Source organism: Amphibalanus amphitrite, unplaced genomic scaffold (assembly GCF_019059575.1).
Source record: "Amphibalanus amphitrite isolate SeventyFive unplaced genomic scaffold, NRLGWU_Aamphi_draft 000535F_arrow, whole genome shotgun sequence".
Taxonomy (NCBI): domain Eukaryota; kingdom Metazoa; phylum Arthropoda; class Thecostraca; order Balanomorpha; family Balanidae; genus Amphibalanus; species Amphibalanus amphitrite.
In genome coordinates this window covers 163,304-188,672 of record NW_024882029.1, presented here as the reverse complement: position 1 = coordinate 188,672, position 25,369 = coordinate 163,304, and the positions used below count along the sequence as shown (strand labels likewise).

At 47.1% G+C, this 25,369-nt stretch overlaps 2 protein-coding genes across 2 annotated transcripts in view; one reads left to right on the top strand and one right to left on the bottom strand.

Moving 5' to 3' along the window:
* The window catches only part of LOC122393440 (Kv channel-interacting protein 4-like), a 45,023-nt gene extending 26,783 nt beyond the window's left edge, over positions 1 to 18,240 (top strand). The window contains exon 6 of the mRNA XM_043389446.1: positions 17,213 to 18,240. Within this exon, the coding sequence (XP_043245381.1) occupies positions 17,213 to 17,323 (111 nt within the window). The 3' untranslated portion in view covers positions 17,324 to 18,240. The remainder of the gene's footprint in view (positions 1 to 17,212) is intronic.
* LOC122393439 lies at positions 626 to 13,947 on the bottom strand. The gene is made up of 2 exons (XM_043389445.1): positions 13,782 to 13,947; positions 626 to 3,097 (listed from the first exon to the last, which is right to left on the bottom strand). Exons 1-2 carry the CDS (start codon positions 13,822 to 13,824, stop codon positions 771 to 773), a joined length of 2,370 nt encoding a protein of 789 aa, XP_043245380.1. The 5' UTR covers positions 13,825 to 13,947; the 3' UTR covers positions 626 to 770.
* Positions 18,241 to 25,369: the final 7,129 nt, after the last annotated feature.

The window sequence follows — 25,369 nt, the reverse complement described above, 5'->3', positions numbered from 1 at the left end:
TTTAAAGGGACTATCCCACCTTTAACATGGGGTTTGAGTTGAGATAGCCAAGTTTGCGGCGAGGTTCAGAAACCACTATCTATCTAGGTTGCAACCCCCGCGGCCTCTTGGTGTTGAAGAAATTCGTTCCCTTCATTTGAAAATGGGCCTTGTGCAAGGCCCTATCTTCAACATGGAGCGACCGTTAGTGTGACGTCACCTCGTTTAGTCATTCTGATTTAAATGGGTTTGTTCGTTGAAAAATCGCTTTAAACTTGGTCTGAACTTTGTTGTGGTGCCTACAGAGTAAAAAGAATCAGCTTTATGACAGTAATGTGGCCTGGGGAAGGAGGTAATTTTGGGCTGTGACGTCACATATTTGAAAGTTTGTGTTTGGAATATGGGAAGCCTAAGATGTTTAATGAAAAATAAATGCCAGAACCGTGTTCCTGGTCATCCAATCTATAAAGTCGGGCACAATTTAACTGGTTTTAACAACATTTTAGAAGGTGGGATAGTCCCTTTAAGTGATAAATCGGCAACACATTTTTTGCTAGTTGGAATGAACTAATGAAATAAAAACAGCTACTTTCTACATTTGTTCCTCTGTATAAATAAGTATTGGTTCGTGTTCGTGAAACATGCCTTTTTGTTATTACTTCGGATTTATTAGACAGTTGTAGGCTGAGACATACCACACCCCAAACTGCTCAGTTTACACATAACCAACTCATTTCAACCATAGCGATATCTATGATTCTATAGAAAGAGATACCAACACCATGAGCCTTTCAGCAGTAGTTGCAGTTCACACCGAACGCCAGTGGTGCTTTGAAGGAGAATCTCCGGGTGCAGGGCTTGTCCTTTCTCTCGCTCGGCGTGCCACAAGCGGGGATCCGCCGCGCCATCGACTTGCACGAGAATGTGCCGCTGAAGCGCTGCAGGACGCACTGGGTTCCTCTGCGACAATGAATTCGCCCGCAGCCCTTCTCTATCATGTCAACAGTCACACACTGGCCGTTGATGATGGCGATACAGACGCTGCAGTAGTTGCAGCCGGCTCCGAAGAGGGCCGGTACGCTGCCCCTGGGACACGGTGATGTCAGCCGCTCCAGCTCGCTGCCGCAGTGTTTCTTGTGCTGCCGCAGCACCCGAGGGTCCACACACTTGACGTTGGCTGTATTGCTATCCCGTACACACAGTTTCGAGGTGCCTTTGGATATCGCACTGCAGCCCATTCGCATGCATGCTACTGAAATATCGACACACATTGGTCCTGCCCGGTTTGGAAAACATGCTCGTTTTTTCGCTACCGCTGGACGAGTGGGGCGAGGCCGACAATAGGTGCATCGCTGACCGAAAGCCTCGACAGCGCCGCCATCGGCGCACGGCCGCAGGAGGCCCTGCAACTCCGAGCCACAGTTCTTCCTGTACAGCATCTGCAGGACATTCGGGTCCACACAGCGCACCTTCTCGTCAGTACCAACCACGCAGGTCTGTGTGCGGCCACATCCCTGCCGTTGACACAGGCGTCCAATGTCTTGGCAGCGGCCGCCGTGGCGTGAGACCAGGCAGGCGCGTGGTCCAACCCGCGGTCGGCAGTAGTTGCGACCGGCTCCGAACGCCTCTGCCACCTGGCCCGGCGGGCAGGGTACCAGTAGCCGCACCTGCTCCGTTTTGGGGCTGCTGCTGTAGTGAGATAGAATCTGGAAGGTGGCGCACCACGCCCTGCCATCAGTGTCCAGGACGCAGGTGGTGCTGTCGGGACAGTTCTGACACCACCGCGGCAGAGGAGAACACCTGGCCTGACCGTCCGTGACTCGACAAACGCGTTTCGGCGAGAGCTGCCAGCAATATGTGCAGCCGGCACTGTAGCCCGCTGGCTCAAAATCGTCGGGACATCTGCGGAACTCGCGCTTCCGCCGGGAACCACACACGGCATGATACTGCTCCAGGTCCTGCTTGGTCACACATTTCATCTCTTGATACATGTTCCGAACACAGATCTTGCCCCTCCTCGAGCACCTTCGGCACGTTGCGCTGAAGTCCTTGCATGGAAAAGTGAGCTTGCCTTGGTACACCCCGATATAACAGGTGAAAGAAGGGGAGCTGCGTGCCGATAAGGGCGCCATCGTTGTTGGGATTATGACTGACGGGCTGACACTAGTGGGGGCAGTCGGTTCGGGACCATCTGAGCTACTACTGCAGTATGTGCATATCTCCCCGAATCCCACAATTGAGAAGTCAATTGGACACGGCTGGGCAAGTCTGAATTCTTCCGTATCGCAGTTCTCGTACAAATCGGAAGAGTTCCGCAGACATTCTGGTGTTTTGTTTAAGTTTAACACGCACATACCTGGCAATTCGCAATCCAGAAGCTCACATTCCTTAGATATGTCTACACACTCGATCATGAGCTCACTGGGGTCCAAAAAACAGACTCTCATCTCATCTGGCTCATCGACTTTGCAGAAGGTGCATCCTTGTCCAAAGCCTTGGACACTGGTGCCGTAAGGGCAGGGCTCATTCAGTCTGTCCTGTTCTGATTCGCAAGTCTGAAGCTCTGTGACATTACTGGGAAAACATTGTGGGATTTCATTCAAATTCAAGCCACATACTGTTTCATTTTCGCAACTAAGCTCGGCGCATCGTTCTGAAATATCGACGCATTCTTGTTTTTCCTCTCCAATGTCCATCGGAATGACGATGCATGCACGATCCCCATGATCGAGCAGGGCATCTTCAACACAAAATGTGCATCCCATCCCGAAGCCCAATATTTCAGTGTGCTCAGGGCATGGCCGAGCGAGTCTGCTCTCTGCTGATTCACAATTCTGTATATCAATGGCAGATTCGTCGAAACACTCGACTTCTTGGTCTAGATTCAGTCCACAGACGGTTCCAGGAGCACAGCTGGTCTCGTTGCATTGTTCCGAGATATCGACGCAGCCTTCTTCTATCAAGTCCCCTGTCTCTGTGTACAGTACCACACAGGCTTCCGGCGTCCTCGGCGTGAGCGATTTGAGCTGAGATTCTGTTTGATTGGCTGAGAAAGTATCCCCCTCTGCTTCAGTAGAGGGCGGTGTCACGTCCTCAATGGCCGGAGGGACGGAGGCGCCTGTCAACAGAGGAAACAATAACAACTATACTGAGTGATGCAGCATAATGAATTTGTCAGTTGCTTCCTATAACTTATAAGAATTGATTGACGAATAGGGATGTCAGTGATTTCTTTTAGCACACTAATTGTAAGATATCTTGGCATTTTCATACACATAGGTACTATATTTTAACCCGTGCGTGACTGGGGTGTGGGAAAGGGGCTCTACAGAGCCCCTCCCATTTTTCTGTAATATTTCCTGATTAAATAATCAATTAATCCGCAAGTGGGCTCTGGCGAGGCCCAAACACTGATCTTAGCCTGGACTGCGCTGCTGTAAGGCTCGCCGTTGTAAACATTTTCACCGAGCGACAAGCGGTCTAAACATACCGCGGTGTTTGGTTGGCGAGCTCTTTCAGTTACACTTGAATCACATGCAGTATCGCCACCGTCCAGACATTCCAGACGAACTGAGTGGTGTGGTTCCACTCTACGAGCTGTTGTGATTATTGAATTCGATACAGAGGTATGCTGACATTTTGTTTGACTTTTACGTAAAGCCAGACTGTTCAACTCTGCTTTTTGGTTGTATTAAAGGTCAGTGATAACTTGTGATAGCATTCAGTGTAAACGTTACCAAATCACAGTGATATGTAGATCTGTGAGCTCAGTAAATCTCAGGACAGCCCTGCAGTTTTGGACATCAATTTTACACATTGTGATAAAAATTCCAGAGGCTATGATAGGTTGGCCACAGATGACGTCAGAATGATATCATGTTCTGCCATTTTCGACCCAAAAAAGGTTTCGCGGAAAGAGCTGTCAGGCCTACAGTTTTGAAGATATATAAAAATATTGTGGACATAAAAGATGTAGGTAAAACCAGTAAAACGCCTTTTGGGGCGACCAACGGAGCGAGCGAGAGGGTGGGCCTTGCACGTGCGAAATTGCGAGGTGGTACCTCCCACTGACTTGTGCACGGCACCCTACTGATTGGTCTCTAGCGATGTGCCAAATTTCAGCACAATCGGCCTGGCCGTTCTCAAGATCTGGAAGCGGTACCCTGCACGTGCGCACGTGCAAAATGGGCCCCAACTGACTTTTGCACTGCACCCTACCAACCGGTCCCTAACCGCGTACCAAATTTGAGCGCAATCGGTCCAGCCGTTCTCGAGATTGGAATCGACCCCTGCATGTACGCACGTGCAGCAGCACCCCAACTGTGGCACATGCAAATGCATTGCCTATAGTGGGTGCCCTACATGCCAAGTTTCAGCGCAATCGGCCCAGTAGTTACCGAGATATTGCAATTGTCACAAAACTGACACCTCTTCGTTTTGCAAGTGGCACGTGCATAAGAGGGTCACCCACATGCATCGGGAATAGTCCAATACTTGGTAGAAGGAATGAAGCTACCCTACAAAAATTACCGCATGTAAATCGGTCAAGCATGGTTGCTGAGATAAAAGCGTCGCAAAAGCGTGACCACGGCCGGCCGGCCGCTCATACTGAGAAATTTCCGCTATTCTACGTAAGACTCCGCTCGCTTCGCTCGCTCCGTAATTAACAGGGCTGTAATACTGATATCTTGGAGTTTTGATATTTCGGTTTTTGAGCCTTAAAAATCAAAAACGTAGTTTTTTGTATATTTAATAGCCAAAAAATCCCAAAGGTTTATCGAATTTCGAAAAGCTGGAACATATATGATAGTCCCCAGCGTCTTTTATCCACATCCAACTTTGAGATCGTTAACTCTTTTTTGGCCGTGTTATTGGGAAAAATTGTTCAAAATTGATGAAGTCAAATTTTCGAACTCAATTTTTAGCAGTTCTAGACCACGTAGCGCAAAACAAATACCACCACTAGTCTCCCGGTGACGAGCTGCATCGATTCAATTTCCGTTTTATGCAAAAATATAAACTTCGAACTTTGACCAAATTTGACCTGACCTTGACCTGACCTTCACCAGAACATCATCTAAACTGGCCCCAAAGGTTGCCTGACTCACCTAATCGCATTTGACGTTGAAAATGGACCACACAACATGTATCTCACGACACTTTCATATTGTGACCCTCAGTGATCCGGCCTCTGTGACCTAGCCTGCTATCAGTGACATCAAATAGCAAAATAACGAGTGTCTACTAAATAATGAGAACAATTTCTAAGGAGTTGATACGCACCTTTAATGGTAACACATGATATGCATAATTCACATGATAAAAGACTAATCTTTTGCGAATGTTAAACACACAAAATGAAAACATGACATCCCACCGCATCCCACGGTCAGTCGCCAGGAGGACGTTAAGCATGCAACGGTTCCGAGTAATCTTCGCCAATCTGAAGGACAATTACTGATATATACCGGAGAAGACACTTATGGCTCTCTAAGTACAAATTAAAGGTTTTTAGCTCAGTGACAATCGCATATTTATGATATTTCGGACAAGAGGAAACGTTCAGCATGCTAGACAAAGGTCTGAAGTGGCTGTAACTCTGCGAGTTTCGCCACAGAAATAAGATCCCCTGCTATGGGGTGCGAAGGACAAAGTGAGGGGTGTCAATGTGCCTGCTGGCGTGACGCTTTCATATTTGCCACTATTATGTCGCAGTTTCAAATGTGCAAAGTAACTGAGACGCACACAGACACCGCGCCTTTTTTGTGTTGGTCATTTTTTTTTTTTTATTCAGAGGGGCTAATGCATTTAAATGCCCATCTGAAATCGTGACGTCAGCGCAGATCTATCGATTATACAATGTTATAGGTACTAACATCTTTTGAAGCAGTGGTGGTATATGCTGTTTGCGCGCAACATCTGCCGCACTTTTAAGATACCAAATTATTGCTTACAAATGGCTTCGTAGGAACAGCGAAGGCTCCGAAAAATACACCAAAGTAATTGTCTAATGTCTGAAAAACGGTTAATATTTTTGAGTGAAATTTGGTAGATATTTATTTTTGCTCACTGTGGAGTGGACCATGCGACACCACTTGTATGCCAATTCATTAACCCGCGCGGGGCTGGGGTCTCCAGCCGAACGCGCGGGGCTGGGGGGGGGGGGTAAATTTTACCCCCCCACCCCTGTTATCTCCCGAACTAATGGTCCGATTTGGAAAATTCAAACGCCAATCAAAGATCTCATCACGAACAACTAAAAACATGTACTTTATTTAAAGTTTGAGGTCAAGGTCAAGGTCAGGTCAAGGGTACAAATTGCAAGTTCCTACAGTATCGGCCTTGCACCGTAGTTGCCGATGAATGGAGTCATGAACTGAGACTGATTGCCCAAAACGTGTTCTTAGGCTACCAAGACAATATTCGTTGCATACAATATCATTCAGAGGTCAAGGTCAAGGTCAGGTCAGGTCAGGTCAGGTCACCAAAAACAAAATATAGAAAAGGGCATCATGCGCGACACATGTTTTATGGGTCATTTCACTCATAGAATTCAATAGGCACACTCAATAAGTGATATGGACCACCTCTGGATGAATTTCAGGTCGAGGTCAGGTCAAGGCCAGGTCAAGTGAGGTCAAATTTTGAAATTGGTTGTTAAGGCCTAAAAAGGTGGCTATCTGATGAAGTTTTTCACGGCGAATCGAATGGTGCTAATTTTGTTTCCGTACAAGGTCTAAAACTTCCAAAAAAATCATTTTTCAATTTTTTTGTGTGTCGTGACGTCATAAAATGTTTAATAACCCCACATTTTTGAACCGATTCATCTAAAAATTGATATGTAGGTGCACATAGACCACCTCTCTGACATGTATTCCGGTTTTTCGATAAACTCAAAATTTTTGATTTTATAATTATTATCCCCCAAAAGTCAGTTTTTTGGAAAAATTTGGGCCAAAATCCAAAAATTTCAAAAAACCGAGATAGCCATTTGATAGACAAAGTAAAATTACGTATAACCTTTTTTGTTACGTCTTGATTCCTTTAAAAATGAAGATGTTAGTGGCGTTTGAAATTTTGCCGTTTTTGAGGCGAAAATGGCGAACATGACGTCACTAAAACGTCAATTTCTCCAAAATTTTCTGACAGATTTCGCTCAAATTTTCAGGGAACGTGTCAAATTGATGTAAGAAAAGGTACTGAAAATTTGGCGGCGCTGCGCGCCGCCGTTTTTGAGATATTGCAAAAATTCGCGAGGGGGGTAAAATTTACCCCCCCAGCCCCGCGCGGTTTAAAGGAAATGGTTCACTTTTAACACGGGCTTTTTAACTGGAATAGCAGTTTAGTAACTACACCTTTTCAACCTCAATCTAAAAAAGCTGAAGTTTAAATATAAAAAGCTGTAATGCAAATTAAAAAAGATGTGATGCAATTTAAAAAAGCTGTGAAACAATTTTAAAAAGCTGCGATACAGTTTAAAAAAAACCATGAAGTTCGAATTAAAGAAGTTGAAGTTCAGTCTAAAAAAGTTTATTTTGAACCCCTCTTTGTTTGTTTATTGGGGTTTTAGAGCGCGCCAACGTAAAAGATCAATTTGCGCCCAAAGTTTAGCCCCTCCTTTCCATGGCAAAATTGTAGGACCCCTCGAAATGTAGAGCGTATGGCGTTAACGTGGAAAATACAAAATGTATGTGTTACGGGCCATATGCTAACTCGGGTAGTATGCAAACTACCCGGGCAGTATGCAAACTACCCAACAGCCCGGGCAGTATGCATACCGCCCGGGTAGTATGCATACACCCGACCGCTTGGGCAGTATGCATACCGCCCGGGTAGTTTGCATACTGCCCGGGTAGTATGCATACTACCCACCTTTCATCTCACGGGCAGGATGTTTACTCGGGCAGTATGCTGACCGTGGCTCGTGAGGCTAGTTAAAGGGAGATAATGAGCTTTCTTTTTTCTTAAATAAAAAATACTCGACATCTATACTATTTCTACTGTAGTTTCTATAAAATATGAAAATTTCCCAGCACATTTTCGTATGTGAAAAAAGGTTTTTATTTTTGCAAAAAAGAAGCAGTACTTGCAGTACTTGTAACACCCACCGAAATGCGTTGTCCTTCTCTATAAAAAAGTCGCAGTATATGGCGCTTTTGTTTCAAACAGCGACGCTTGGGTTTTTGTTTATGTTATCGCCTTGTCGTTGCTTGGTTGTAAGGATTCTAATTTGAATAAGAGTTAATTCGGTTTAGAATTAATTAGATTCTAATTCGGGGGTACATAGTACCTACTCTTCTTTGTTTCCAAGTATTATTTTGCGCCACAAATGAACGGCATGCGCCAGAAACGCAGCCAAATCTTGCGATTGCGACTACGAAATTCATTATTTTGGCGTCAGAGCCTGAAGCGAAAAATACAAGCATATTTATTTCAAAAAGACTTCAGGTTTGTCGAACGGTGTTATGAGAATTTTGATAACAGTACTGCATAAGTTTTTCAGTGATGCCGCAAAAGTGTTGTATCTATCTTCTTTTATTGTGCAGTCGGCGGGACCGATTCAAAATTGAGTCGTTGCTACTAAAATAGCAGCATATGGCGTCAGATGATGAACAGGAAAAAATAGTTGCGTAAATTTAGACATAAACCACCCCCAAACCATGAATATCTTTTGAAGGCACTATAGACGACCATTAAAGGAAGGGTGCCACCTTCCGAAATTTTTGTTTTATGAATCTATTTTACTTATTTGAATTTTTAGACGTGGTTAGCGCGTCCACAATATACAAAAAACCGAAACATTGCATTTAATACATTGGCCAAAAAAAAAAGATCGTTGTTTATATCACCACTACAACTCAAGGTCGTTTGATGTGGCAGCTAGGACGGCTGGCATATCCTGTTGTCATGGCAACATATCATTCTGCCATTTGCATTGATGGCGCAACTGAGACAAAAAGATGAACAAATAAAAAGGAAGAAGATAACATGATTTGAACTAAGTTGTAGGTAACCAAGTAGGTAACTGTTGGCCATATTTGCCAACAGTTAAAGAACATCAAATAAGTCGAGTAAAGGTTTTTCCTTTACAATGCTTAAGAGATCTATGGAACCCTTCACCCGCATGCAACTTACTAGAAAAACTTCCCAATTAAAATTTTAAAACTTAAGTGTATACCATAAAGAAAAAATATACCCTTTCAAAATGATAAAACATGCTTCAAAAGTATAACTTTTATACATACCTTTGCTGATTTCATGTTTTATAAAATACCCTTAACACGACGAGGAAATAGTGCTGAAGATTTTTGCCTGCCCGAATGCTGGCAGCAAAACTCGCAAATGATAACTTCACGTGCGGATTCAATGCTGACCGTCTCGAGCATAGGTAAGTGAAGCCGGTTTTTAGGTTCATGTGAGGCTAATCTTGTAAAAACTGCGTTGTGTCCAAAAGGTGGCACCCTTCCTTTAACTAACTAGATGTGATGAAGATCAAATGTAAGGAATACGCTCATTTTACAAAATTACATGCAAGTACCAAAAAGTGATGTAAGTACTTATTCAACGGTCATTTTCAGCGCTCCCCGCTAACGTGACTTCAAGTTGAGATATTTGCGGCAAGGTACCGAATTGAGCAAAATGGTTTTAATTTACATTATAACTTGTTGTGTTTTGTCAGAAAATGGTCCTAACTCAGATTTTGTGGAAAAAGGTCATTATCTCCCTTTAATGCAATAGCTTGCATACTATGTCAATGGCAGACTTTTTAACCCGCGCGGGGCCGCGCTCGGCACCAGCCGTGCCGGTTTTTTTAGGAGGGGGATTGAACACCCTAACTCGACTCCTGTGTCACTTAGCGGCACAGGAGTAAGCTGCATGTAAGATGCGGTAAGCGGCATTCTAAATAACATAACAAATCATGGAAAAAAACTCCAGTTATGTTTTAGGTCACACCAAAGATCAGGTCACCAGAGGTCATCAAAGGTCAATTTTCACCTTTTTAACTTTTTTACAAATCGGCCCACAAGCTCGGAAACTAATAGAGCTAAAGCACCGCAGAGATACGCATTCAGTAGCTCTTCTAACGCTTTCTGGAATAAGCCCTCAAAGTTGACCTAAGCTCAACGGTGTAGCGTCCAGAGGGCAACAACGCCTAAAATAGCTGTTTTGACGATTTATATATTTTACGGCAAAATTAGTTTACCTTAGATAGGCACGACATTGCGTTTGCCGACATCATATTCCTCTCGTCGAGACGCGTCGAGTTAACTATAATTTGGTTTTTAAGACCACTTTGAAATTTGACCTAAGGTCAAGGTCATGGCCTGACATGAAAAGGTCATGTTGGTTATCAGACGATCCTTATCGTCGACTTAAAGACATCTAAGGTTATTTCCATTGCTCGAATACGTCTCCATAAAAAGTAGGTAATCGTAGAAAAACTACTGCAGATCTGTTATGACCTGACATGACCTCATGGTCATAAAGAGGGGTCACCGCAAGTGCAATTTGCCGATTCAGTGTGTTGTGTTCACATGGAACCCGATATTTGAGACCGTTTAGAAGGGCGTTTATCCAAAAAGGCGTCTTTCAACTTTCTCCTGTCAACTTCTAAGAGACTGCAAAATTGGCCTGACCTTAGGTCATCGGTTGCGACATCAAAGTTCCAATGCATGTATTTTATACATGCTTTTACTGCTTTTGATCGCTGAAAGTTTCAAAGCGATCGTTCAGTCGGGGTAACTATGGCGAACAAGTTCAAACCTTTTCTGAGGTAAGGTCAACTCACTTGATCTGCCCTGCAGTTACCTGACCATAACTTGTTAGTTGTTACGCCTTACATGCAAATGGTTTCATGCAGCATTAGCTATTGAAACTGTACTTACGCCCTCTACAGGTCCAGATGCCAAACCAAAGCCATCGAGTGATGATGCTATAGATCTGTCGTCATTTCAGATGAAAATGACTTGTTGGCCGCTGGCTAATAAACAATGAAATTCGGGTGAAAAATTTAAGTCTGTATATTCTAATTCTTATTCCATCCTTCAATCGATAAAACGCACTTGACGGCAAAACAGACTTCGTAGTTAAGCTATTTTCCTTAGAGATCCATTTTTATTTTTAAAATGGACATGGAATACACAACTTCAAGACGAGAGGCGGGCAGTATGCAAACTGCCCAAGCTTTTGGGCGGTATGCATACTGCCCAAGGGGTCGGGTAGTATGCATACTACCCGGGCGGTATGCATACTGCCCGGGTTGTTGGGTAGTTTGCATACTGCCCGGGCAGTTTGCATACTGCCCAAGTTAGCATATGACCCGTAACATATGTAATCAACAATACCTACGCAATTGAGGAAGATAATCACCCGAGCAATTTGGAGCAGTTTCACTGAAGCTGGTATTGGAGTAAGAACAAAAAGTTTCAACGCCTGCTGTCATGTATTATTTCGTAGATATACCTACGAGATAACATGTCTGATTTTGCCGATACTGATACGGAACCCATAGAACATGCGGGTGCTGCAACCGTGTGCAGCGGCACTTCCCGCGATGCATGGCCCTGGAAGATCTTGCTACGGGGATGAAGTGTGGAACTCAACATACGTAGTAGCACATGCATGATGCATGACATAACACATGCGTGACTGAGACTGAGTGCAGAAGTTCTTGGCCGTGCGTGTGCATGATGGCAATATTGCGTTATCAGGTTCCGCAGGTTTTCAATGTTGCAGGTCTGCTGCACCATTTCGTGTTTTGTTTACCTTCATACATAGGCATACTTGTATGTATTGAATACAGATTTTGAGACGTGAACGACATTTTTGTGAAGGGGGCACAAAACGAAAGTATAGGTACATAACTACGTGAATTAGGTACCTACATTCACACAATACAGCCTTATTCGCAACCCGAATCCGTATTTTTACTTGGTTTTTTTATACGATCTTCGGCTTTTTTTAAATTCGAATTTCATCTTTTTTCAATTGCATCGCATCATTTTTAAATTATATCACAGCTTTTTAATTTGCATCACAGCTTTTTAATTTGCAATACAGCTTTTTAATTCGAACTTCAGCTTTTTTAAATAGAGAGTGAAAAGATGTAGAGCTGAAACTAGCACAAATCAGAAGCTTTTACGGCCCAACGATCACCGTAGACGAAGATATTAATTTTTTCGTTCCGTAAAGAGTGCCTTGCTGAGGAATGCAGCCACGTCATTGTCAGCCAATTGGCAATCATCATGCTGCTCACAGCCAATAGGTACTTACAGCATGCGTATGTTTGAAATACGTAATATCATTGGCCAACACTCCTAATAAGCTTCCGCGTCAAACGTTATTTTATATGGAATATAGTTCTTAGATAATGATCTGATAAAAAGTCTTATAATTCCGAGGAGCTTTCGGATTACACCTTCTTCAACTCGCTCTACTTTATTTTCCTTTTTGGCGCAAACACATTTAAAAAGGAAAATAAAGTAGAGCGAGTTGAAGAAGGCGTAAGCCGAAAGCTCCTCGGAATTATCAGGCCTTTTTCTTACGATTTTCGATATAAACTATAAGAGTACGGTTACTTTACTTGATATATGTTTAAGCATGTCTCTCAAAACAGTGCTAACAGCAATTCAGACAAGAATATAGTTCTTCCTATATTAGAATATAGAAAATAATCCGTCTAATAAAAAGTTTTGTTTTATTTTCCGATAATTTTAGCAGAAAAAATCATAAATCCATTGTAAAAAAAAGAATTTCAGGAAAGTGAGCTATTCCCATTAACTTTTTTGAAGGTGGGAAGGTCCCTTTAACCCTAGAACGCCTAGGGGGGGGGGGGGTTGTATCAACCCCCCCTGAGGTTTTTTCGAAGTGCACGCTAAACGGCTTGTCGTAGCGGGCTGAAATTTTCAATACCCTCTGGGGCAACCTTTGCGCATCTTTTGCCGAAAAAAAATTGATCGGGTCATGTCAGGTCACGGAGTTATGACGTCATAAGAGGTACAGCCTCCGGCCGACAGTTACCAAACGTGTGCGCCGAATCCCTAGGTTTTCTGCCGGTGATACCCACATTGTTTGATGGATCATGATGAAACTTCCCATGCATGTTGGGGCAAGCATTGGCTATCGTGTGGTGCAAGAAAATTGACCGGGTCAGGTCAGGTCACGGAGCTATGACGTCACAAGAGGAACAGCGTCCGGTACTATTTTTGAAAAGCGCCCGAACCACTATTTTGCTAATTCTTGTCACCTCAATGGGAATATGCAGCAATATTAGCTTCTATAGGGAGCAAATGGACCTCCCAAATCCAAAAATACAATCAGATTTCAAAAATTTAAATTTTGATTTTTCGAATTTCTGCCGCCGACTGTGACCTTGCCGACTTCCGGCGCTCCCAACGCGCCATTTTTAGAGCTAGGGAAACGAAATACATACCAAACGATAGAGAATTGATCAAGGAACACGATAGTGAAGGTTTCAAGTCGATATCTCCCACCGTTTTGCCGCAATCGCCGCGGAAAGTTGAAAAAGTTTGATTTTTTCGGAAAATTTGACCTTTGACCGGTCATAAGTAGGTCAAATGTTGACCTAGGACCAAAAAATATACCACCAATCGCGAGATCTCGTTGAGAGCAATCCGTTGGTTTTTTCCGCTAAGCTCTACGACCTTCCGTTTCGAAACGCCAGGGGGGGTCGTAACAACCCCCCCCCCCTGGTCGTTCGTGTTATGAGAAATGGCCTGGTCGTGCGAGGGTTAACGTTCGGCATTGCTCCGCATTGGCAGCAAACTATATAAGTCACTCACCAGCCAGGCAGGCGCAACAAAGGATCAGCGCCGATAGGGCCATCGGAGCCGTGAGGTCGGGCTGAGCTGGTGCCGAGGCTGGGGTCGGAGCTGAGGTGCTGAGCAGAGCTGCTGCTGAGGCTGGGCCGGGACCCACACTGCAGCGAACCAGCTGCCGCTGCTCCCCTTACAAAACACGCGCCTGCTGAGGGGGGCTCGTGTTGGGTATGCCGCGGCGGTCTGCTTAGTCTCCACTGACATATGTAGGCATTCTGCAACTGTGGCATGCTGCATTCCGCAGTGCTCAACTTTCACCTTTTATAGGATATGATTACAAATATCACACTGCACGCGAGCTCATCAGGAACTTTTTTTTTAAAGATAACAACTGGACTGTTTCCGTAACCACGTAAATGATTTTTCGGTTTCTTATTGGTATCTTGGTTTTTTGTTTATTTGCCTTGACAACCAGCAAAAAAAAAAAAAAAACGCGCAAAATGTATGAGGAAAGCGTTGTTGAGTTCTCAGCTTGAAATGTCAAAGAAGATTACCCAATCAGAAGCAAGCATTCTGAAGAGCTTTACGACGATTCACGCCATGCATCTGCCCGCGTGTCGTCTCAACATCCTGCTTGCGGACAATTTTGAACACAATTTTAAAAAACGCCAATCCATTAGGCGAATCTGTCCCCGTTAGCTTGAAATCTAGTTTTTTTTGCTGACGTCATACACCTCTGGTCATGTCTGGTAAAGACCTTGGCGATCTGGTAAAGACCATGTCGAAATTGCTCTCTAGCGCTGTCAATTTATATTTTCGAGTCGAATGGCTCCGGATTATGTGGTTTTAGCGTATAACGAGCAAAACTGCTATCTCAACTCCATTCCCCATGTTAGACATGAACATATCCCTTTAACCCGCGCCCGGCTGGGGGTCCTGGATTTCCACGCCCTGCTGGGGGGGGGGGTGTTTGAACACCCCCCCCCTTGTAACTCGGCTCCTGGACCACGTAGCGATACGCGGAAGGCGGCGTTCGAAAGAGCGTCAAAAATAATGAGGAAATCACTTCAGTCAATTTTTTGGTCAGGTCAAAGGTCAGGTCACCAGAGGTCATAGAAGGCAAAATTTCGCCGATTTCCAGGTCGAATGTCGAAAATTTCTAAGAAGCTAACGCATAACTCGGGAACCAATAGAGCTACAGCGCCGCGGAAAAGCGCATTCGATAGCCCTATTAACGCCCTTTCTGAGTAATTCTCTCAGATTTGACCTAACGTCAACGGTTTTGCCTGCAGGGGGCAAAAACTGCAAAAATAGCCGATTTTTTCGGCAATAGTTTTTCTGCAATAACTTTTGACCCAAGCCTTGTACGAGCTTACTTTTACCGGCATCGTGTTCCTCTCGTCAAGACGCATCGAATGAACTATAAGTTGACCTTGAAAGGTCAACTTGAAAATTTGACCTCAGGTCAAGGTCATGACCTGACCGGAAAGGGTCATGTTGCATATCAGTCGATCCGTATCGTCGAGCTGAACACATCTAAGGCGTTTTCATCGCTCTAGCATGCCTCTATCAAAAGTTATTTGCGAAAAACTGTTAGATACCATTCGTGACCTAAGATGACCTCAGGGCATAAACAAGGGTCACGGACACCATTTTCATGTTCTGTGTGTCTAAACCACTTGTAATTCGGTGTTTGGGAGTGTTTATAATGTCTTTCGTCCAAAAGAGGCGCATTTCAATTTTCTCCCATTGACTTATAATGGGGAGGTCGCAAAATTGACCTGACCTTAGGTCATCGATATCGAAATTCTGAGATATACATTTTGTACATGCTATTGCTCTTAGCAATCGCTGAAAGTTTCAAAGCGATCGGTCACTCGGTGTAGCTATGACAGACATTGAAACTTTTTATGAGGTGAGGTCACTTCAAGTGACCTGGTGACCTGACCTTGATTGACCTTGGTCTGAAATTTTAACAACATGTGTAGAATTGATGTATGATAAGGTGTACCAAAAACGGCGGCGCTCCGCGCCGCCTTTTTTGAGATATTCGCGAAAAACCACAAGGGGGGGGTGTTCAAACACCCCCCCCCCAGCAGGGCGCGGGTTAACCCGGCGGCCGCTGCAGGGCCTCTGCGCAACCCGCCGGCCGCTGGGAGGGGGGGGGGGGGGCATATATATAGTTGCCCCTCTTTACTTCTGCGACGATATCGTCGCAACGCGAAGAGATAGAGAAGCGAAGCTTTGCACACATCTTTCTGAACACCTAGCCAAGATTGTGTCCAAATTTGGTGTCGATCCCATTTGAAATGACGTCACAGTGACGTCAGAAGTCAAAAACTCTAGCCAACTCAAGGCGTCCTTTTGGCTTATACATTCGTTTCACACTATCTTTCATGGCTGTTTTTTATCAATGCGTTTTGAGCCCCGCGTTTAAACCCGCTTTAAATCCGCCGCTAAACGAAACAGAGAAATTACTGAAAGCTACCGTAATGTGAGAAGGTGTTGGCGTTAGCTAAATCTAATATTATTCACCAGAAAAAAACTTAAAAGTGTATGCTTATAAAAAATTACCAGCGGCTGCAAAACAGCCGTTACGTAGGCTATATGTAAATGGCGAACGTGTCGTTCAAGCATTGCGTTGATTAAGCCATTTCTAGCTGTCCATTGATAATGTAAGCCACTAAAACTTAATGGGGAATATTTTCTTATTCGAAAGTCCGTACTATCTACATATTTCCTCCAACAGCGGTGGTTGGCTGAGTTTGGCTCACGCAATTGCAATCCAAGTTATATCTCCTACGGCTCGAGTCAGTGTCACCCATGACTCATAAAGCCCATTGCACCAGCACGACCGTGACTCTGACCGAGAGCTGTGAGTCACGACACCGTCATATGACTCTGTGACTCATAGATAACATCGTAGGTTGCGCCTCTTCCACCGTGATAACGTGGCTCGTGACGACTTCTGAAAAAAAACTTGCTCTTACTCCATTGATGACTTTCGGGGGGGGGGGGACTTTGACTACCGTGAAATGCCTGGCGGTTCTATGCATCAAGAATGGTGATCCAGCGAATTGGGATGACCACGCTGACCGCACGTTGAATGTGTGGTGACTACTGATTGAGTGCTAACTATGCTGACAGTGTGTGTCATTGATTATGTACCACTTACGACTGACTCTGTCGTTGACTCTGTGACACTGACTTCTGACTGTGTGCTGCTGTGTGATGTGCTGACCATGCTGACTGTCTGCCGATGACTGGGTCTCTGACAGCTGACTGTGGACCTCTCACTGTGTGCTGAAACTGATTATGTTATGTGCCACTGACTGTGTTCTAACATCTGACTGTGCTCCGGTCCCGTGCAGCAGGTGGACGCCGACCTTGTGGTTTGACTGCTGACTTTGTCTCAGTGCTGAACCCATCTGACTGTGTGCCGGTGTGTCCCGCAGCAAATGGACGCCGACCGGGACGGCCTGGTCACCCTGGAGGAGATGAGACGCTGGTGTGGTCGCGACCCAGACTTCCTGCGCTCGCTGCACATGCTGGACACGGTGCTATGACTGGAGCAGTGGCCGGCCGGGCCGGGGGCGGCGCCGGGCGGCCACGCTCACTCGCAGCACACGGGGATCGCCTCTGCAGGACAGACGGAGCGCGCGGAGCGAGACGGAGCGGGCCCGCCACTGGAGGAGGACGGACGTGCCCCCGAGGAGTGCAGAGAGGTCGGTGGTGCGGCAGAAGGACAACTTCGGGATGCGGTCCCGGAGAGTAGAGTCCCTGGTAAAGAGTATCGCCCCTGTCAATGTCAGGGTCATGACGGATGCGGAAGCCGTAGTCGGGAAGGCGGAGGGTGCGGTAACTCGGGCACCAATAGCGCTTTTTCGCCAACGAAGGGATGCGATCACCGAGAGAGTTTGTCCAGGTCTTCAGCGACACTCTCCAGCGCCGCACCGAACACTTTTCGGGAAGATATTCACCAGACGTATCAGGAGACGAACCACCCACACCTGCAGCGTCTACCCTCGACTGACACCGGTACCTCGACTCAGAGGCCGTCACAGGGTGCCAGGGCATCAGCTGCGGCGGCTCAGAGATCTGTGCCAGGCGCGGGTGGCGGCACAGCCGCTGTACACGGCAGACCTGTCGACGGCCGGGTCTGCGAGCGAGCCTCCCGACCCAGCCGAGAAACCGAGGTGTAGTGGCGGCCAAAGGCAAACAGACAGACAGACATACAGACAGGGTGTGACCGGAGCGATAACGAGAGGTTGTTCTGAGTGAGCTTCTGAGAAGCGCAATCCAGAGTATATATCTTGTGCGTGCCAGTAGCTAAACTTTGACGTCTATTCCTGCTATACTAGCCAAGCTCTGCTTAGTGTGCATTTATGTTCCTCACATCATTCATATGCCTATGTAATCTCCCTGTAAAGTTGAACATCCTGGAGTTTTCGAATAAATGCCTCTGTGTAGCCGGCTATTCAATCCAGCAAGTTGAATCACACACGCTACGTAATGTGCCTGTGACATTCATATTTCACGCTCGAAATCCGTTGGCTCTTGATAACATAGGCTCCGCTATCGCTGCATATGCCCCGTCTCGAAATTGGCTCACAGAGCGTCGGGGCTTGGCTGGATGCCTGGACCGTTGATATCGTTCCCGGCGGTGAAGGGACATTTCGACGCTCACTCAAACGTGTTGGAAACAAAGCTAAAACAATAAATATTGAAAGCAGCATCTAACATCACAGTTATCTAGACACGGAACAAACTTAGTGTACATTTACAGCGATTACCGCCCACAAATTCTATCAGACTTTTCATGAACGCTCGACATGGCGCCGAGATGGTCCCGTGGAGGACACCGGCGCAGCGGCGCGCCTGTAATCTGCCTCAGCCTGTTCAGGTCCATGTCGCACATCAAGCGCCTGACTAGACACGACACGGCACGGCAGAGTGGCGCGCTACGCTCACACCTCCCCAACAGCGTGTGCCGGCTGCATGCACCACCACTGGACGGAAGTGTTCGCTAATCCTCGCATGGGTTCCGTCCAGCCGCTGCATGCTGATTGTGCGGACCTCGGGCTGGTCAGCGGCGCGTTAGAAGGCGGCGCACATATCACTGGCAAGGTCAGCGACAATAATTCAGCCGGTCCCCTCTCCGCAACAGGCGGCCGGTGACGAGGCGGAATTTGCCTGCTCCCGTGCTCGATGACTCGGCGAGAGGCTGCCAATGATACCTGCAGGCTTCTGAAGACCCACTCTCTTCAGTCAGTCAGCTCCGGGTCAGGAGTCTGTTGACCTTGATGATCAACAGTCAGGGGACAACAGATGGTGGATGATGTACCCATTACGCGCGTTTGTGATCTACTGATGCATCACTGAGTGTGGCGTAAGACAAAGTTGTGTTCAAGTGTAAAAGGAACCAGTGTCACCCTTCAGATAAATAATTTAACGAATAAAGAAACCCATAGATGACACAATGCTGGTGACCGAACGTCCACTGTCGCCATTCAGAGCATGGTGTCCTTCAATACCTTGCCGAGTAAGCTCATTTTCACTACTCTTGAGACAAATAAGCAGTCGGTACCTTGATAAAATTCTGATTGCTCCTGAGTTCCATTGCTTCTTATCCGCTTAAAATGGGAATTGCTTGAGGTTTTATCATGCTCTTTTTGAATAACGGCGCACTCAAATGGATTTTCTAGTATTACCTCCATTCAATGGATTCTTTTCTTGGCAGCATCAAAGTTGTTGACGAGACGTAAACACGCGTCTTCTCCGAACCCAATCCATTTTCGAAGCTCTTCACATCAAACACGCATCATTCTGACAGGAGAGCTACAGCTGAAATGCCGACAGCAGGATCGCAAATTAAGTGCGTATCATCTCTATTGGCTGGTGACATCATGAACTGTAGCCTGTATCCTGAAGAACAGCGAACCGTCATGATACTTATGCTTGAAATGTAGTTAAAAGCTAACTTGAACTGTATGTGCCAGAGTATTTTTACACACATTTTAGTGACGAACGACTACCTGCCTGCCCTCTGCAACAACCCCTAAGAATAAACTCATGCCTTTTTATCAATGCATAACAAGCCATATTACATGCAACACAAAATCGCCCACAGCGCAGACAGCACAAAATCACAGACCATGGGTCCGGTTTGCCCAGACACAGTCACTGAGGCAGCTAACACGTTACCCATCGGCAGCTGTCGGTCACCTCCCGCCGCCGTCTGGAGGGCGGAGCGGCCGGCGCGGTGGGTCGGGCGGATTACCCAACTGGGGCGGGCCGGGCCGAGTGGTCGGCTGTGTCATAGGGCGGGGGCGCCGGCCGCTCCTCCCGGTCACCATTGTCCGACGGCAGCAGAGCGAGAGAGCCGCTCACTAAGGCTGAGAACTCGGCTCCGCTTCCACCCTCAGCCGGAGGGGGGAGGGGGACACGAGGGGGATAGTGTGACCAGTGATGTGTCAGAGGAGACGGAAACGACATGGGGGGAGGGGAGTGGCCCCGCCCCGCCGGACACGGGGCGGAGACGGTGCGCGGAAATGCCCGGCCGTATTCACTATCTATACAGATTACAGTCAGCTGGTGCAGGATTGTCCCCGCCCCTGACCGTGCCTCGGAACTGAGTCTGCTCAGAGTGGAGAGCGGCGCTGCACTTTAGAGGTGTGGTCCCAGCGGCCACCGCGGCGGCGCCACCCCGACACTGGCGCCAGAATACCAAATGGCTTCCGTCACCCGCCATTAAGATTTCCAAAGCCGCGTGGCTTTAGAGTGATAGCAGCCAGGATGAAGCAATAACAACAACAGAGTCGACTCATCTTGAGTGTGGAGCGGGCGAGCGGTTGGAGCTTTAGCCACACTAAATACGGTTATAGCCGCGGGCCGCTGGGTGTGCTTTACCAACTGCAGCATCTGACTTGTTGACAGTGACTATAAATGCAAAGCGAATCTAGCGCTGCATGACTAAAGGTCACTGCGAATTGTTTGACTGACCATCTGACGCGTCACACTTTGATGTTTACCTGCGAATGGCGCCGGGCCGAGCCCGTTGCATGTTCCATTCTTCCTCTCATCTCAGAGCCGCACCCTCCGTGCCGACAGCTCATGTCAATCGTCAAATGGCTGCGTGAGCTCGGACGCCCCGGCCGGACACATTGTATGCATATTGCACATTGTGGCTGGCCTGGCGGGGGCGGCAGACGTGGGATGGCCCGTCGAGCCGCGCCCAACCCTGCAGGGCCGCGACCTCCCCCCTCAACCCCCCTCCCTCCCTGCACCTCCCGCTGACCCGCGCGCCAATCACACGGCCAGGAAAGTCCCGGAGAAAGGAGATCAAGGCGGCCGGGCGTGGCGTTGCGGAATCATGCATCCGCTTTGTATCTCGCGTCGGCCGGTTACTCCATGTAGGCAATCTGCGCACAAAACAGGCATGACTCCTGATGACGGGTTATTGGTAACGAGACGAAGAGGTGACGCCTGACCCACTGCCGCATAACGGGATTAGGCTATCCAATCGCGTAATTGTCATTTTCGGCACAGCACCTTTAGGACGGGACAGGATACGCTGCGGCGCGGAGAGCAGGCCCGGAGACGCTCTCGGTCGGCTGAGGACAATGCGGCTCCGAGCGGCGAGGTAGCCGCTGGGGCACCACTCCCCAACAGCCTCCGCGATCAATGCTAGCTGCGTATCGCCGGCACATTTGTCATTCTGCAAGTCAAACTGCAGAGGCTCCGAGCTCCGACGGAAGTACCTTGGTCGGGCTGCAGCATTTGACATGGAAAAATAGATGACCTCTTGGGAGCCCATTTTTCAGCCATTGGTTGGATAAAGCGCTATTTGTAAGCATTGAGAAGGTGTTGGAACATCAAGCAAATGGGAAACTAGTTACTTTGCGACCTTGGCGGAACGCTTTGAGTTTGGGTCGGGGCTTGGTGCTGATTTTAGTACAGGAAAACTGTCAGCTCTTAGGATTTAAGTTAACATTTTACAATGCTATATTTATGCATCGGCGATGTCAATGTTGCATCTCCATGGAATAAGGACTTTACGGAATATGAAATAAGTTATGGCATTTCGTGTTTTATTGCGTAGTTCAAGCTAAATCGAGAAACATTCGGTGGATAGCTTTCAATACGCCTGCAAAACCATATAGATAAAACAATCCGGTCATAAATAATCCTTAACCACAAAACAGTGTACCTGCGTTACATCGAGGCATATTTCACATGGATCCTGCTCGGCGCATCTTATTATTCTGCGCACCAAAGAACTCCCTTCCGGTTGCATAAAACACATAGGTATTCGGCAGAGCACACCCATCCCCAGAGCTTGCAGTTGCTGCAGTGCAGGTGGGAACAGGAACTCTCAGACGGGACACACAGAGAGCCCAGGTCTTGAAAAGTGGTTGATGTTGCGATCAGGTGGATGCGTCATTGAAATTGTTCCAAAGTGATTGCAAACAGGAGAGAAATGTATCTGAAAGATGGACCCGGGTCCCGCTTTACAATAGGTGCTGTGATTTTGCTCTGCGTGGGACTGCAGACTGAGAAGATATAAGGCGCAACTCCTTCATTTTGAGAAAGAAAAGGAGACTTCATGCACTCGATCATTTTGCTGAATTCGTTCGCAATTTTCATCAGCCCGTGATCTGACAAGTCACCGATTTATCCTATCGGTCATCCCTGCAGTCCGCTCCATGCCGGCTCCATCACCGCTATACGAGCCACGGCCGGCTGTATGGACTGCCATCGATTAATCGACTGGCCAGGGTTCCATTTACCCGGCCGTCTCGGTCGGTTAGCGCCGCGCGACATTTGATGCCGTGGCGAACTCTTCACAGGACATAGCTGACGGCTGCTATATTGACCGCGGGCCAACTGCAGCCGAGCCGCCGCTCGATATGGCGTGTGCAAATCGTGCACAGCAGCCGCCGTGTCGCCCCTATGTCCTGAGGCGACGGGTCGGTCATGGAACATTGGCCGCATTTCGCCACCGCCAACTGGCCGCGGATGGACGGCGGCGGCGACCACAGTGCTGGGTGGAGGATGGTGTCTAGAGGAGACTTGTGACCGTAACGGTCGCCGGGTTAGAGGTTCGTTTGGTGAACTGGCCGGAATTCTATGGTTGGATAAAAATACATCGATTTTTATACAGGTAAAAGGTTGCATACTAGCACCGATGCTTTTTATAATTTTTCCTTAACACCTTTACCTAGCCCTTGAAAAAGATATGTGCCGAACGTTCGGAACATTTCGCCTGTTATTCAAGACGCTCGATTTAAAAAAATCTATCATTACCAGCATTTTTTTTTTGGAAAGCAATGTCATTCTTGAGCCAGATGGAGAATATGGCAGCCTTCCTAAGTGAAAACGCAGCTCAATGCTTACCTCGGCCCCCAACTAAACCAGTGGTGAAATACGACGTCGTGATTGCCAACACCATTGTTAGCCACAAGCAACAATATTGCCAGGTGTGTCAGTTATGTGGCTGTAAAAGATTACAGTCGTTACACTGACGACCAGAGCTGAAACACTTCTGCGCGTTTTCATGGCACTTGCGATATGACGAACTGACTTGTTCATGTGCATCCAGGCTCAGCTTGATGGTGTAGTAAAAAAGAGTTAAACACTCGTTTAAAGACTGCCCGGTTACATGTGTGTGCGTTGCTAAATCGGATAACTACTTTGGAGCTTATCCTAAGACACTATCCCAAGTGCGTCATCAATTCTGGACTCACCAGTGAATAAACTATAGCTTTTCAAGGTTTTGACTTCGATACGAGACCCTTGAATTAAGTGTGGCATTGTTACCTAGCAGGTATCTTATAGCATGGTGCACAGTTATGTATGCATCCTTGCCATACAAAGCTACATCGTTTCGCAAGACAGAGAACAACTTTAATACCCATCTGATAGTGATGTGTTGAAATATACGGTAACAATGCCTACAGGCGATTCGGCACTATTCTTGCGACAGACTTATTACTCGATGCAATTATGTTTGTCTCTTCGGAGTATATATGACGCCGTTAACAGCAATATGTTACAATCGAGTTCATCGTGATGAATGGCAAACGCGGGCCATGCCATTCAAGCCGAGGCAAGGCTCTCTGTAGAGCTGATTCAGCTAGACCCGGCACCAGACACACGATTAATAAAGGTGCTCGAAAAGGCAGCGCTATTTGTATCGGTTAAGCTCGTTATGCTAAGTGGCTGGAGTGCAGCGTTAGCATGGTGCGCTTACGTAGAAGAATATATCGTTATTGCAGGCTGACTTATTAATAATGGAAGAACTTTACCCTGCTTATTTCATTAAAGCATTTTGTGTTCTTGTGTGAAACGAAACGGTCACGTTTAGGCAACTGTGGACTTTAGTGAGTCTGCTAATCAAGGATTGTTGACCAGCAATAAAAGCCATTTTCGAAAACAGCTTTCTTTAAAACGTATATTTTGACGACTAGTTGATGTCTAGGTAAGATATTTTATATGCTAACCCAAGGCAAAATATTTTAATTCGGGTGCGCTATCGGCTTTATGAAATCCACGTGAAAAGCCTAGAAAAGGTTTTTTAGACATCTTTCGATCTTATATCTCTGAAGGAAAGCAGCGGGCTGTAACTCACTTGATGGCCATGTTTTATTCACGAGCGTTGGGATATAAAACTCCGATCGACAAAGAGCACTTAAAGGGCGCTTAGAACGGCGGTCACACAACCGTGCGCCCGATCAGCGGTCACTCAGAAAGAGCAACATTCAATATCCTCTATCGCCAAAGCCTCTCGCTGAAAGAAACATCATCGTCGCGACCCCTGACCCATTGTCCATCAGGTGACTCTGTTACAACTATCTCCAGTGATCAAAATACCACTATTATTATAGTTCCCGGTGATTGATTGGCCGCCATTTTTCACGTTTGCGTGGCTCGACAGGTGACGGTGGTCTGCTCAGCTGGACCTGTCATTAGCGCTGTCCGGCGGGCGGGCATTAATTACCGATAGCGGGGGCCGGCGGCGACCGTCCGCCCGCTGACGGTCCCAAGCTGCGTTACCTCAGAGGTCACCGGCGGCCTGCGGTGTGTAAAACTGCTTTCGGTAGCTGAGCCGATGAGCGCTGAGCGCTGAGCTGAGTCGGGTGAGCGGAGGCGCCCGCGGAGCTGAGATTTGCCAATGGTTTACCTCCAGCTGAGACGGGGGCACAGCGAGGGCGCCCCGCCCGACCTGGCCCTCCCACGGGAGCTCAGGATGCCCTTCCCGCCCGTCTATCAGACTCGACCTGTACCCACGGGAGCACAGCAGACTCGGCCGGAGCAGAGGAAGGACGCCCTGCCCCGTGCCACCTGAACCGACAACTGGAATTCAGTTACGGCACCCTTGGGCTCCGACTGCTCCATAGGATCCCGTGCATCGATGACCTTCATGACCACGGGAATGTAGCATAGTAATTTAACAGAAGGAAAAGGCTTGGAGAGGACGAAACATTAGAGGGCTAGTCAGGAGCTATTGCTGAAATAGCGATGAACGATTGACGCATGCCATTACACATACACAAATACTGGCTGTTGTTGTTGATTTTCCCTCCGGCCGCGGGTGGCCCCGCGGCGTAGCC